At 48.4% G+C, this 13,632-nt stretch overlaps 3 protein-coding genes across 6 annotated transcripts; 1 reads left to right on the top strand and 2 right to left on the bottom strand.

Moving 5' to 3' along the window:
• Window positions 1–6,439: 6,439 nt before the first annotated feature.
• On the bottom strand, window positions 6,440–8,040 carry LOC117644077 (serine palmitoyltransferase small subunit A). Its single transcript, XM_034383266.1, has 2 exons — window positions 7,685–8,040; window positions 6,440–7,552 (listed from the first exon to the last, which is right to left on the bottom strand). The coding sequence occupies exons 1-2, from the start codon at window positions 7,782–7,784 to the stop codon at window positions 7,407–7,409; spliced, it is 246 nt and encodes an 81-aa protein (XP_034239157.1). The 5' UTR covers window positions 7,785–8,040; the 3' UTR covers window positions 6,440–7,406.
• A 155-nt stretch (window positions 8,041–8,195) lies between these two features.
• LOC117644076 (spindle and kinetochore-associated protein 1-like) lies at window positions 8,196–9,509 on the top strand. Its single transcript, XM_034383265.1, has 5 exons — window positions 8,196–8,583; window positions 8,662–8,769; window positions 8,852–8,985; window positions 9,060–9,229; window positions 9,305–9,509. The coding sequence occupies exons 1-5, from the start codon at window positions 8,335–8,337 to the stop codon at window positions 9,454–9,456; spliced, it is 813 nt and encodes a 270-aa protein (XP_034239156.1). The 5' UTR covers window positions 8,196–8,334; the 3' UTR covers window positions 9,457–9,509.
• LOC117644075 (kelch-like protein 12) lies at window positions 9,493–13,582 on the bottom strand. Of its 4 annotated transcripts, none has more exons than XM_034383262.1 (10): window positions 13,096–13,582; window positions 12,422–12,590; window positions 12,057–12,326; window positions 11,841–11,962; window positions 11,544–11,757; window positions 10,956–11,454; window positions 10,752–10,860; window positions 10,553–10,674; window positions 10,241–10,447; window positions 9,493–10,153 (listed from the first exon to the last, which is right to left on the bottom strand). In XM_034383262.1, exons 1-10 carry the CDS (start codon window positions 13,104–13,106, stop codon window positions 9,867–9,869), a joined length of 2,010 nt encoding a protein of 669 aa, XP_034239153.1. In that variant the 5' UTR covers window positions 13,107–13,582; the 3' UTR covers window positions 9,493–9,866. The 4 variants fall into 4 exon arrangements, with proteins under 4 accessions (XP_034239153.1, XP_034239154.1, XP_034239152.1 ...); XM_034383263.1 differs by lacking the exon at window positions 13,096–13,582 and adding an exon at window positions 12,844–12,982; XM_034383261.1 differs by lacking the exon at window positions 13,096–13,582 and adding an exon at window positions 12,761–12,860.
• Between the last annotated feature and the right edge of the window lie 50 nt (window positions 13,583–13,632).

The following is a 13,632-nucleotide window of genomic DNA, read 5'->3' as shown; positions in this document are numbered from 1 at the left end:
GGCTTGGAACTGCGCACTGCACTGGCTGGGCTTCGCGCACTGACTGACTGACTGACGCGGGCGGAGGCGGAGCGCCTTGCCTTCGCGCTGCGCAGCGGTGGCAGCGGGCCAGTCCGCCCGCCCCTCCACGCCGCTCGGCCACGGCGGCCAGGCCGGGCTACACTATTGGCTGGGCCAGCGCCTCGTCCCGCCCCTGCCTTGCCTGCCTCCCAGGACCGCCAGGACCACGGCCAGGAGGGACCGCCCCAGAGACAACACGCACGCTCCCCGCGCCCCCGCCAAGTGCATCATGTCGCCCGCCACGCGATTCCGCCAATTCCGCCCGCACGCGGCGGACTGATTCCCATCTCTGCTTCCGTCGCTCTGTCCCTCTCGCACTCGTGGGGCGTCCCGCCCGTGCAACCCGCCCGTGTGGGTGCGAGAGAGACAGAGCGACAAGCAGTGGCGCGGAATCAACCTGCAGCCCCGCGAGACGCTGCGGACACCGCGCCGTGACAAGCACGGCATTCGCACGGCATCCATCCACCCGCGCTGGGCCTTCCCGCCCCGCAGACCAAAAATAACCAAAAGTCTCTTTCGTCGTTCTGGTTCTCTCGCACTCGTGGAGCGTCTCGTAAGGGTGTGAGTGAAAGAGACACGGTGACAAAAATCAGTCTCGAGACCGGATTACAAGAGGCGGTGCTCACGGCGATGGACAAGGCCGCCGGGCCCACTCAGGTGCCCACAGGTTTGATAGCGGGACAGCGCTGCGGGAGCCACCGCCTCTTTTACGACTTTTCACCCTAATAGAAAACGTACGCAGCGGGCCGAGCGATTCATTCGTCGCTCTGTCTCTGTCGCACTCACGGGGCTCTCCGTGAGGGTGCGAGGGAGACAGAGCGACGAACCTATCTTCGGCATCGCTCGGCTGATCTGGACAATGTCGCCGTCGCCGTCCCGCCCGCGTCGCAGCGTCAACTCCAGGCTTTACGGGGGCCGTCCTGGGCAACAGTGTGACAGATGCGTGGTGACAGCTGCGTAATGAAGCCCAGGGGGTGGGGGCTCCTTGGAGTTCACATCTACCCACTAGACAAATTCATAAATACAGTCGATCGTGTCGCTGTCCTCGGCTGTCTCCCTCGCACCCCTGCGGAACGCCCTGCCAGAGCGACGGAGACACGGAGCGACTAAACGAGCCTGCGACTGCTTTCGACACTGCTAAAAGGGGCTCGTCGGCTCGTCGGGGCTGCCGTCGTGGCTCCAGACGGAGTCCTTCTCTCTCCCTCTCTCTTTAACTCTCTCTCTCTCTCTCTCTTTAACTCTCTCTCTCTCTCTCTCTCTCTCTCTCTCTCTCTCTCTTCATTACAGTGGTTCGACCAGAAAATCTGCATTGCTGTACCCGTGCACTTTCTGTCGGACTTGCGCCAGCAGACTGATTTTACGAGAGTCGTTTTCGTCGCTGTCTGTGAATAGCCTGAGGGCGGTGCATAGACAACAACCCTGCGTTGTCCATGACTTGCACCAGTGCGAGAGAGACAGAACGGAATCAGTCCACAAGCGCACTTCCATCGCCACCTGGTGGCATCTAGGCCGAGGCCATTCTACATACACAAGGGTGTTTGGTATGGGTGGACGCGACATGTGTCTGCGGACGACCGACGGGACCGACCTCACGCCGTTTCCGGGAAACCAAAAAGCCAACGAGGGCGTTCTCTCTCTCTCTCTCTCGCACCCAGAACGCCTCAACGCCGAGAGAGAGAGAGAGAGAGAGAGAGAGAGAGAGAGAGACGGAGCGACGATGTAAACGATTCAGTCGAGTCAGTGCGAAGGGTCGCTTCGCTGCACGTGTGCCGCGTGGGGCCAAAATGTGTGCATGTAAACTAGCCAAACTTTACCCGACTGGATACACTGCCCCGCGCCTTCTCCGAGAAAACTTGAAAAGCGAAACGAGTGTGTTTTGAGCGCCCCGCATCAACCATGTTCTGTTGTTTGCGTCACTTGAGCGGCAATGCGCCGCTGCGGCCTGCATCCTCTCCGGTGCGGAAACTAAACAAAATAAAAGGAGGGAAGAAAAGAAGAGAATAACAATCCCAGAGAAAAGGGGCGCCCTGCAGACTGATTCCAAGAGTCGTTTTCGCCGCGCTGTCTCTCTCGCACTCATGGGGCGTGCCGTATGGGTGTGAGAGAGCCAACGACAGGTGCACGTTGGTCTAGGGTCAGAAACTTGAACGCACGGCGCCGGGGCAAACCGCGAGGTGTGAGGCCGTGCCCGCCAAACGCCCTTGGCAGGGATTCGGCCGACGCAGCAAGAAGCATCCAGAACGCCGCGCCATGGCCACGCCACACGCCATAGACAACATAAGCACTGCGAGTCGCATTCGGGGCTTCGCGTGTTCTTCAAGCACCGCCCACCGCGACGGTGTGCGAGGGCCACGCACTGCATGCACATCGCCTCGACTCGACGTTTCCTGTCTCCACGCGACCTCCCCCACCCCCTCAAAAAACAGAGTACCTCCGCGCCCTGCCCGTGCTTTCGGAATGCCTTGCAACTGTAGAGTGGTTTGGCTCTCGCACCGAATTGCCCACTTCGGACTCTGGTTGGTTCGATGTCGATTGGGCCAACTAGACGGAAACAAAACGAAAACAAAAATCAGTTTTCGGTTTACGGTTCCTCTTGGTCCAAAAAAAAATGAAGTTGTTTTGGTGACTCACCCGCGCACGGTGTGTGTGTGTGTGTGTGCGTGGGCGTGTGTGCGCGTGTGTGTGCGTGCGCGTGTGAAACACGTCCGAGAGGCAAGAGGGACGATGCGTGTCAGGAGCAAAAAGTCAGCCCTGGCCACCGTAAAAAATATTAAAGAGAAAATAAAAAGAAAGGTTGAGAAATAGGGGCAACGGTCTCCTCAAAGGGCTGTTGTATTAGGCAGTTTTAAAGGGCGGGCCAAGGGCACAGCAAGCACGGCACTGCAAGGCACGGGCCATTAGGAGAGGGTCGTAAACCAATCAAATCGACGGAGATCATTTTCAGCCCAGCCATTCCGAGGGGTGTCACTTCCGTCGCAGTTTCTCACGCCTCAGTGGGGCGAGAGAGACAGCGACAGTGTTCGGAGATTTGAAGACATCTGCTGCTATGCAGGTTGATGATTCAGAGGGAGGCCTGTCGTCGTCTGTCTCTCTCACGCGCATTCGGAGCGCCCCGCAAGTGCGGCACTGGGCGGGTAGCTCCAGCGCGCCCAGCGCGGCTCGGCTGCCCGCGCCCGGCTGAGCGAGACAGCGGAAAAAAGACTCTCACACTGCTGCCTGCAGATTCGTCTCCAGAGAGGGAACCGCGGAGGGAACGCTACGTACCGGCCCGCGGCCGTCGAGCGCGGGAGGCCTGGGAGCGCCTCAACCGGACACCGGACATGACGTCGCGTCGTCTGCATTTCTCGGAACGTTGGCATGGGCGTGACCTCGGCGCCGAGAGTGTCCCAGACGGCAGGCCTGCCGTTATCACGCCGTCTCCCTTGCAGTGCGCCCCACACGAGTGCGACCGCCCCCTCCCCCCTCCCCGCAGATACAGGCAATGGGGTTTTTGCCCCCCCCTTTTTGCCCGCGCCTGCCTCCTTAGGAAAATCCTGGATCCCGGCCAGTCCCTCACACAGCTCACACAATCCGCTGTTTTGATAGTGAACTCACGGACCGACTGACTTCAACTGACCACGCATCGATGATAAGAGACCATGGTTTATTGACGGATTGATTCCTAGCTATTACAATGGGCCTAACACGTGCTCACCCCCGGTCACTCCCTACAAGCGCTTGGCTCACCTAGTCTGAATCCTGGCTGGGCTGCGACTGCCCGTCGACGGCCGCGTCGCTCCAGGCCTCGGCCCTTCGCGACGCGCCCGGCGGGTCATTTTGCTGACACAAGGGATATGGGTCGCGGCGGCGGCGGCGGATGCAGCGGCCGCGCCCGCGAATGATTTGAACCTGCGCGGGGTGGCGCAACACCGCCGCCAAGACTCGAGAGACTGACTGACTGACTCCACTCTGCCGACAGAAGAAAGGAAGAGCGATTCGTCGAAGCGCCGCACGCAAAGGCGCCGCCGCCACCACCGGGCAAGCAGGGCAAGCGAGCGAACGACGCCAACACCACCCAACGCACGCCGTCATGGCGGCCGTCGCGGCAGTACACTGTGGGAAGACCGCTTCGAGGACCGCGACGGCGAGTGCGCCGCGGCTGCAGCGGCACGGCGACCGACCACGGAGACGCAAAAAAAATGACGCCTTTCGCCTTTTATAAAACTGGCGAGATAGCCTCTCGCGGCGGCCGGTAGCACGGCCGCACGGCCCTGGGACAAAATTTGAACCAATCCGCACCCCCCCCCCTTTCCCCCATTTGCGACGCGCTCCTGCGCACGACCTGTCAGTACGGTATCGTCATCAAACTAACCTGCAGACTGGTTCCGAGCACTGCTTTCGTCGCTCTGCCTCTCTCGCACCTGCAACAGGGGACAAAGCCGTGAGTGCGAGAGAGACAGAGCGACGAAACGCTCCTTCGTGGAATCCGTCTGCTAGTACCTACGCAGTGAAAGAGCACGCGCCGCCTAGACCCGCCAAAAAGTGTCACGCGTCCCCGAAACCTTTTTATTTTCGTGCCAAAATCCAGACTGTCGGCTCAGCAGAATCGGAATATACTCGAAAAAGCACAGCCGAAACAGTCAGCGAGTTCCAAACTCAACGAACCGAACCGGCTCAGTGGCACGGCGTTGGAGGGCCAGGCGACAACGGCCGAGTGCACGCTGCTATCGAAATGACAGCAAAACTTCGTTCAGTAAACATGACCCGTTTCGTCGAGCGTTCCCGCTAACCGCCAGGTATGCTTTAATTTCGAAACACACACTCAAACTCAGTTATCTTCCCTCGGCGCTGAACTCGGAGGAGGTTAGGCCGGCTCAAGCTCGCTCGCATTCGGGTGTCAGGCGACACAGGAATGACGCTCACCTCTCTCAATCAATCTCGAAAGCGTCGGTTCGTCCCCCAAACTCGGAGACACATCACAGCACAGTGGCACTGAGGCAAAACGCGGTGGCTTTGATCGCAAACAAGCGCGAGGACTTGCCGGGAAGCGCGGCGCGATTGCCAACTTGCATTCATCTCTCTTCCGCGGGCGGCGGGCGTCATCCGTACCTTATATCCGCTTGGGCGATGGTGGATAGTGGACAGTGGACATTTCAGGGTGCGACGTTGCCAGCCTGCTTTTGTTTATTTACTTCCTCTCTTGCGCCCACCACAAATGGTGATTCGTGTTTTAGCCATTTCAACTCACTATGCAAGGAAATTGCAGCTGGGGAGCAGCTTCAGGAAAGAACGCAATAAGTTCTGATGATATTGTTATTGGTGAGCGGCAACGTCGCACTGAACCAGCGCCTTATAACCGGGAACAGACTCTCCTGAAACGTCCACTATCCACTATCCACTAAGGGCTAAGCGGATACGGGGGTAGTCAGCCGTCAACAGAGGAAGAGGGCGCTTCTGCACTCGCGCTACTGTATATACGCAGAAAAGCTAGAGGGGCCTAAAGGGACGGGGCCGGACCGCCGGACCTCACAACTCTCCCCACCCCTCCCCCCGTGAGTTTGAGGTACCAATCTCTTGCGTGCCGACCACGAATGATGATTCTAAATTTTCATTCAATTTTCGCAATGTAGGAAAATCTGGGCCGCGGCGTGCTTGGTGGGCGCTTCTGCCGTTATACTGTGAAATTGGCCGTTGAGTGACTACCAAGTGACGAGTCGTGTCGGCTGTCGAGTCCTTTCGTCCTTTGTGTTGCCGGCGCGCGGCGGCGCAGCTTTTGCATCCCATTCACGGAGGTCTGACAGATATACAGCCGAAGACTGTTCCGGTGCCGCTGTCCGCTGTGCGCCGCCGACCGAAAGTTTTCTCGTGTTGTTTTCAGTGCGCGCTATGCTAATGGAGGTGGTCGCCTCTTCTCATTTTTCGGCGTGCTTTGAGTGAGCGCCTTCGAGATCCCGTGGAGCAGAAAACGCGTATCTCAACATCTAAGTAGAAAGAAGGTGAACAATGACCAAAATGGATCTGGCCCTTGAAACAAATTCAGTGTCGCTTGTCTAGTTTCGTCTTTGTCGCGGCGTTTGATTCCGAATCGCAAAGTTGGCGTGACTTGGACGGGCCTGGTTCGGCAGAGGATCGTCATTCCTCGCCTGGCCTGTCGTGTCCATGTTGTTCCGCGGTGCGCGGTGCACCTGAGCCTCGTCCTGCGAGGCGCCGTTAGGTTGGCAACCCATCCGACGGTGGCGCTCGGCGGGCCAGTCGTGGCCAGGCGGCATGCAGCGATACCCCTTGCCTCCAGCAGCCTCGGTCACGACGCGATTCAGCGCACCGTATTTCTTGGTCGTGCAATCATTTCTGCTTCTATGCTCACGTTCTGAGGGATTAGTTTTGACAGTTAAAGAAGAGATTCATTCTTGAGCGATCATTTTATTGGGCATCTTAGAAATAACAGATTTGTGACAAACAGATTCAGTGCGTGGAATAATAAGTGTGGTACAATCACATTGTTCACAATTTTTCTTTTCACTTTCATGGGCTCTTGAAATCTGGAGTGATGAAAATAGCCATCACTTTTAGCCGAAAGAAAATTATGTAGGAGAAACTGATTTCATATTTATCCTAGAGATCATGTCAAAAAATAGAATTTAGTGGTTCAGTTTACAGTTAAGTATTTATTAATAACAATCTAGCGTGATATGGACTTTTGGCTAGCAATTCAGACTGAGCTACAGGCATAAAAAATAATATTTAATATGGAGACCATCTTCACAAGAATGGAATGCACAATCAAATGGAATATGTCTAAAGGAGAAAATGGTAGTTGGTATTTATTTCATCATATGATCTATTACTAATTACTAAATAAACAACATGTAAAATATCAATCACAAAACAAACCCACAGCCTTTAAGTGTGATGTGCATCAACAAAACTATCCAGTATGACATCCTTATCATTGGATAGAGCTTTCCTTGCGTGACAGTCAAAACAAATAGGAAGAACTACGAATTTTATGTGAATGTAAACTGAGGGTTTCAATGTTGGCTTAGGTAAAATAAAATGGAGTCGCAAATTCAAACCAATGGCACAGCAAGAACTACACACAAAAAAAAGAATGTGACAAATTTAACCGAGCTGTTACTCGTATACATTGGATAGTTAAATACGACGAGCATGTCTCAAGCTTCAACTAAACAATTTGAGATATCATCCCATGAACTTACAAGACTCACACCACCCACACATAAACAAAATACCAGAAAAACCAACCCACAAGTTTTAAAAAATCAACAAATAAAATAGACGATTGATAGAACAAGAGTATCAGGATTCATAGCAGTCAGCGAAACTTTGATGAAATGAAAAACAGCAGTTTACCCTGATTCATAGCGGTATTCTAAACGTTCTTCACCTGTCGAGACAACAGACCAAATACTGTTCAATAGAGACATCATATAATGTGGTAGGTAGACATATGAAGAATAAGAGACTAGGGAGGCAACGAGGAGCATAGTTGCATCTGTAAAAAGATCATTAAGGAAAAAGCACAAGGAAATCACTCATAATGATCAATTTAAGTGGGAGCAATTAGTAAGGCTCAGCATTTGGCAGGGGTGAGCAAGTATTGTGGTGCATGGCAATTAAAGGATACTGAGACAGGCTTGTTCCCAAGGTTCAAACATGTTCAAGCAGGTAATAAGCTCGTACTGCAGCACAAGCCATGCAATCTTCTTTCTGAAAAAGTCCAGCATTGTCCTCGTAATGATTGATTTTAGACTTGGAGGAGCAAAATGTAGAGCTGGTCTTGGAGCGCACAGAAAGAACAATTGTCAACAATCACTCCTTTGACAGCAGAAAGAAAACTGAACGAAACAAGAAGAAAACCAAACGCGTTGAGGATGAGCCATTCATATCAATATTGACGCTTGTTCTAGGTTTGGACCGCAATATGAGACTAGATTATATGAGAAATTTAGCAAGTGCATTCTTTTGCAGCTTGTCATGTCATGCACAAGAACAAAGACTTTGAAAACGATTTGGGTTCAAAAGATGCTTGAAGATGCAATTAACCTTTTCGTCCTATAAACTACACTTTCTTAAGTTGGTAAAATGAATTAACAATAGTGGAAAATATAACCCTTAAATTTTTCATCCTAGCCTTGAGACCCCTTCGGAATACCAGTGATGTCTGCTATCAACAATTGAACGAACACTTCAACTTTCAAACTTAACACTCTGTCGGTTACTGAGTTGTGGAGCAAGTTTTTCACTCATTTTGCTGCTTTGAATAAAGAAACAGTCATGATGAGTGCGGACAGTACCAAGGATGATGCCAACTGGGTGTCTTTTGATGAAGTGCCATCTTTTTTGTTAAATTTGGCAGAACGCATTCAAATTCTAGAACAAGCTGCATGTCTATTCAGAGGTTGGGACTCTGAAATAAATGAACTGAAATCAGCTACTATTTCAGCATTGTCAAATTGCAGGAGGGGTATCGAAGAAATGAAAAAATACGGGAAAGCTTTGGAACCGCAATTTGAAGCTTCTAGCGTAAGTTCTACTATGCGTTCTATATTATTCGTTACTAGTGCTTTGATAGCTACTTGTTTTTTTGTTGTTGTTTTTCAGGCCAAACAAAATGATTTACGACGTCTCAAGCACAAAATGCAGTTTATACTCAACAACATTCCTGATCGGTTCAACTGTCCATCCAATATAGCTCAGTTAAACTCTGAGGTCAGATGAGAGTCCATTGATCCTAAGCCCTCACAACATAGTGTCTAAAATGACAGCATGCGAAAACATTTTACTATTGCAGGTGGAAAAGACTGATCAGTTGCCTGTCGAGGAGACACAGATGGAACCAAGTCAGACTACCATCAAGGAAAAATCAACTATCAAGATCCCTGATATCCTATTTCTTACTGTGGATGAGTTTGAGAAAGTGCCAAAGTAAGTATCAATCCCACAGCTATATCTAAATTATTTCAAATTTTGTAATTATTTCCCATTTTTGCCCCTTCCAGGTATATGAAAGGACGAGTAACTTATGAAAAATTAAACGCATTCATTGAAGTTTTCAACAAAGTACTGCTGCAAAAATACACTATTTTTAAGAAAAAGAAGTCAACACTCAAGAAGCGCGATGCAGATTTATGGAATGAGTTCAATAAACAGGAACTGAAAGAAACAAAAGGTAAAATCTTTATCTTAGATAGCATTTAGACCTGATATTTGATCTTTGTAACTCAATCTCTTATTCCTGAACTAGGTTTGTATTTCTGTGTTGGAAATGACTTCAAAACTTTTAATGGATTTTCTTTGGACAAAATGTCTCTGAACATGATAACAATATTGAGGCATTGTGGGAGATTACGTGAACTTCGCACTGGTGGGATTCTGCGGTATGTTGCTATGTTCTAAATTAGTGAAGTATCTTAATGAATTATACAAATAAAATTCTATTGTCTCATTAAGATCTTATTTCTTAATCTTACCCACTCATTGATTGAAAGGAGAAAATGCTTGAGCACAAAAGTAAGGTAAATGAAGAGTTTAACAGTGGTATTCATACCACTGATAAGCATATTTGGCCAGAAAACATCCATTCTGTCCCATGGAGTGACATGGGCCCATCACATTAAAATTGTGTCGACACGATTGTGCCCTTCATTTTCTCTCTTGGGCAGCATGTATACAAGTATATTCATACAGCAAGGATATAGTGAAAAATTAATTTTTTAACACATGAATAATCATAGAAAAGTTCTAAAGTCACAAAATAATAAATTAAAAACATCAACTTTCACCTCAATTGAAAAGGAATGATTCAGTTAGGGACCACGCCATAAGGTTTCATACAACACAAGAGGAAAACAGTGCCTTGCCAATTTCTTAAAAGATATCCTTGCACTGCTTGGCGATCCAGTAAACAGAACTTCAAATGTATTCTTTCTAATGTTATACACTTCTACACAAGGGCACTCATTGTGTTCTGGGAAAGAGTAAATTTTGTCTCCCACTAAGCACACATTTCCTGCTGTATACTGGAAACGCCCAACAAGTTTTACGCATTTATCCTTCTCTGGATCAAAGCGCACCAGATCTTCAGAATAGAGGCCTGTCAAATTGGGGTTTATTTTAGTTCATGTGTATAATTTTAAGGTTTTAAAAATAACTAGAAAAGGGAAAAATACTATTACTGTACCTGTAAGATATATAAAGTTTCCATGGGTCAAAGCTGTGTTGTAGCTGGTGCCAGATGGAAGTTGCACATCATTAAGAGTAACCCAATTATCAGTCTTCGGGTTGTAGCAAAACACACGACAAGAGATCACATACACTAAATTATTGTGGACACATGCTGCAGCTGAGTATAAAGCACTAGGTAATGGGGCACATTTGTACCATGTTCCTGAAGAAAAGAAAAGAATTATTTAGCAACTAAAGACAGTCCAGAAATCTTTATTGGATATTGCAAAATTGTGTTGATATTTTTAGAAATAATGCTGGTACTCACTTGAAGTGAAGTTGTACCGGTCCACTGAATCCAGAATGACTCTAAACTTGCCACTGCCACCAACGACATACATGTCATCGTCAATGCAGACAACAGAGTGATGTCTTCTAGGAACAGCCAGACTAATAACGAACATCTAATGTAAGATTCAAAATTTTTTAATGCCATAAATTCATTAGAAAGGGAAAAAATACTTTACCTAGTCTCAAAAGTCCAGGACTCACTCCATGCGTTATATTTTAAGACAGACCTATTCCAATCCCCATATCCTATTAAATATTCTCCACCGACAACATATAGTTCCTGACCTGCAATGATTGAGTTGAAACGAGGAGTGTAAGATGATATTTAACGAAAAACCATAGTTGCAATCGCACAGTACCCAGCAATGATGAGAACAAACCTTTGCTTAAAACAGCATAGCCTATTGGCTCTGTCGGTCCTTGATCAAGCTTATCTAAAGGCATCAATGGAAGAAGCTTTTCGCTTCTGTTAGGATTCCAGTAGAAGACATAGGGCAGCATATTTCTTGCCTTTTCCTTTTTATTTTTCTTTGCATGATCATGTGATGGTGAACTATTCTCCTCATCAGGCCCAGAATTATTTTCTACCTTGTAATGTCCAATTACACATGGAACAGTAGCAACTTGACGGCTTGGCTGAGCAAGAATATCTCGTGACATTTTTACAGTAGCCTCACTAAACTCTTCTATTAATTTTTCTGCCTCTGATTCTATCTGAACTGAAGCAGTATCCATAACGCACACTTTAACTGGTTCTGCTTCAGGCAGTACTTCAAGTTTATGTTTAATTGAAGCCTTGTCAATGGAGTCAACTGCAGGTGGTGCTTTTGAACTACATGATATCGTCTTTTCGCCCACCAGACTCTTAAATGGTTCCATCTGAAAATAACAATCCAACAGTTAAAACCTCTGTTCGCACCTATGAAAGAGAAAATCATGTTTTCTGGAAAGAGAGTTTGACCACTTACATCCTGTTCAGGACTTTGGTGAAGTATTGCAAACTGTCTTTCTTCTTTGATGCAAAGGATGCACCTCAGCAAGTCTTGTGCATCTTCCCTATTTTCTATGCAAGCATAATTAAACATAGTTTGAATGTCACTAACTGAAATGAAATTCATACGGACACAGGAAAGTGCCTTCAAAGTATCTGACTTCCTTTCTACCATTTTATGCTCCAGCCACCTGATAAAAAGCAAAAGATAATTTATGGATGAAGGAAATGTTGGTTAATAGTAAATGGTAATTTCTGATAAACATGTACCAACCAACATATGGCTTCAAATACTTGGAATTCATCTTCACTTGATCCTAAAGATAAGGCATCTTGTTTGAGGTACTGTTCCAGTCTAGAAAGTGGGAGATCCAAAAATTCTTGAGTATTCCTTACCTATGATGATTACAAGTATAATTAATTTTATAATCTCAAAAGTAACAACTGAACTAAAGCTATACTCAAAGGACAAAAAAATCTCAAAGCTTACTTCACAAAATTGCCAAAGTGCAAGGGCAGAAGCTTTGTTATACAATTTGGCCAGCGATAAACGGTCTGCAGTGGCAGCTGTCATCAGACAGCTCTCGGGTGACAACCATCGCTGAACCATGACGTCTTCACACATTTGCTGCAATCTTTGAAATTGCAGCATCGCTGCAGCTTGCAAAACAGCTAAAACTTCTACACACTGAAGTTTGAAAATTGCTGTAGAATCATCAAGCCATTGTAAAATGAATTTCATGGTTGCTGCATCCAATCCCTGAATTTTGTTGGAGAGCAAAAAAACATTGGAATTATTATACACACCATATGGTTTGGTAAATAAGAATCCTGTAATATGTGAACATATCTCACCTGGATTTCAATAACAGTTTTGTTCCTTTCAGCAAAATTGTTACTGAACATAGCTTCAAAATATGGACTTTCAATGGCTAATGCACTTCTCACACAACTAAACAAGGTGCCATCAACTTCCAGTGTGACATCAGCTGGGGTGAGTTCTTTATCTGTAGTTGCCATTGCTCTGCAACACGAAATTCATACAAATGTGCGCCGAAAAGGTGAGTTCGATTCAAACAATGTAACCAAACAAAACACAAAACGCCGACATGTCTGTCAAATGCTCACACGCTCGACAGGAATGAGAGACACTCAATCTACCAAGGCATTCCTCGACAATAAAATATTTCGCACATTGTGAGAGGAAACACTGCACCGACAGCAATGACGATAAAAGTTGGCATAACATTCTATTTGGCAGTATTCACTCTGTTTACCTGATCAGTTGTGATCTGTGACAACCGACAACAGCTAGCAGACGCTTTTCAGCCCGGGAGGGTGAATAATCATTTTCCCCTTATTAACAGTTAAGCATAGCCAACCCCACGCCGTGTCGTGGCGTACAGTAACCGAGGCGTCCCTTTCATAGGTTGTAGCCTAACAAGAAAACCCGGACAGAACCCACCTCACCATTAAATATCCGTCTCAATGCGATTTTGTATCGCGGGTGTCCATCGATTCAAACCCACCTGTTGACCATGTTGCCGTCCTGAAGGGAGGCAACTAGAAGCGGGAAACTTTGCGGGTTTCAAATTCCAGTGGCACCAGCTCGCAACCTGCACAGTGCTGATCTGAGTCTCTGGTTGCCGATGGGAAAATTACGTGATCGGCGGGACCCCGCGCTCGAGGGCGTCGTGAAGGTGCACGAGGGCTGCATGGCCGCCGCGGTGCTGTGGTTCACCCTGGCCTGGCGTTATCCCGTGCCTGGAGGGCGAAGGAACTCAGTACTCGCGAAAAGATGGGCGGGCGCAAACGAAAGGCGAACCAAGTGGGCACAATGTTGTGCAACACGGTGAGATTATGGCTGGTCGCCCGCGAGGCCGGAATGGAGTAAATCCGAAATGTGCCCTTTTGACGTGTGCTTCCCCCGTAACGGCGGAGGGCAAGGGCAAGGACGTGCCTGCGGACCATGGGGCCGGCCGGCCGCCTCGCGAAGCACGTGAAGCACGGCCAGCCGACGGCCAGCCGACGGCCAGCACACGCCAATCCGCGAATGGCCAGCCGGA

The sequence above is a fragment of the Thrips palmi genome, unplaced genomic scaffold, assembly GCF_012932325.1.
Source record: "Thrips palmi isolate BJ-2018 unplaced genomic scaffold, TpBJ-2018v1 HiC_scaffold_17, whole genome shotgun sequence".
NCBI lineage: Eukaryota > Metazoa > Arthropoda > Insecta > Thysanoptera > Thripidae > Thrips > Thrips palmi.
This window is presented reverse-complemented; position numbering and strand designations above follow the sequence as displayed.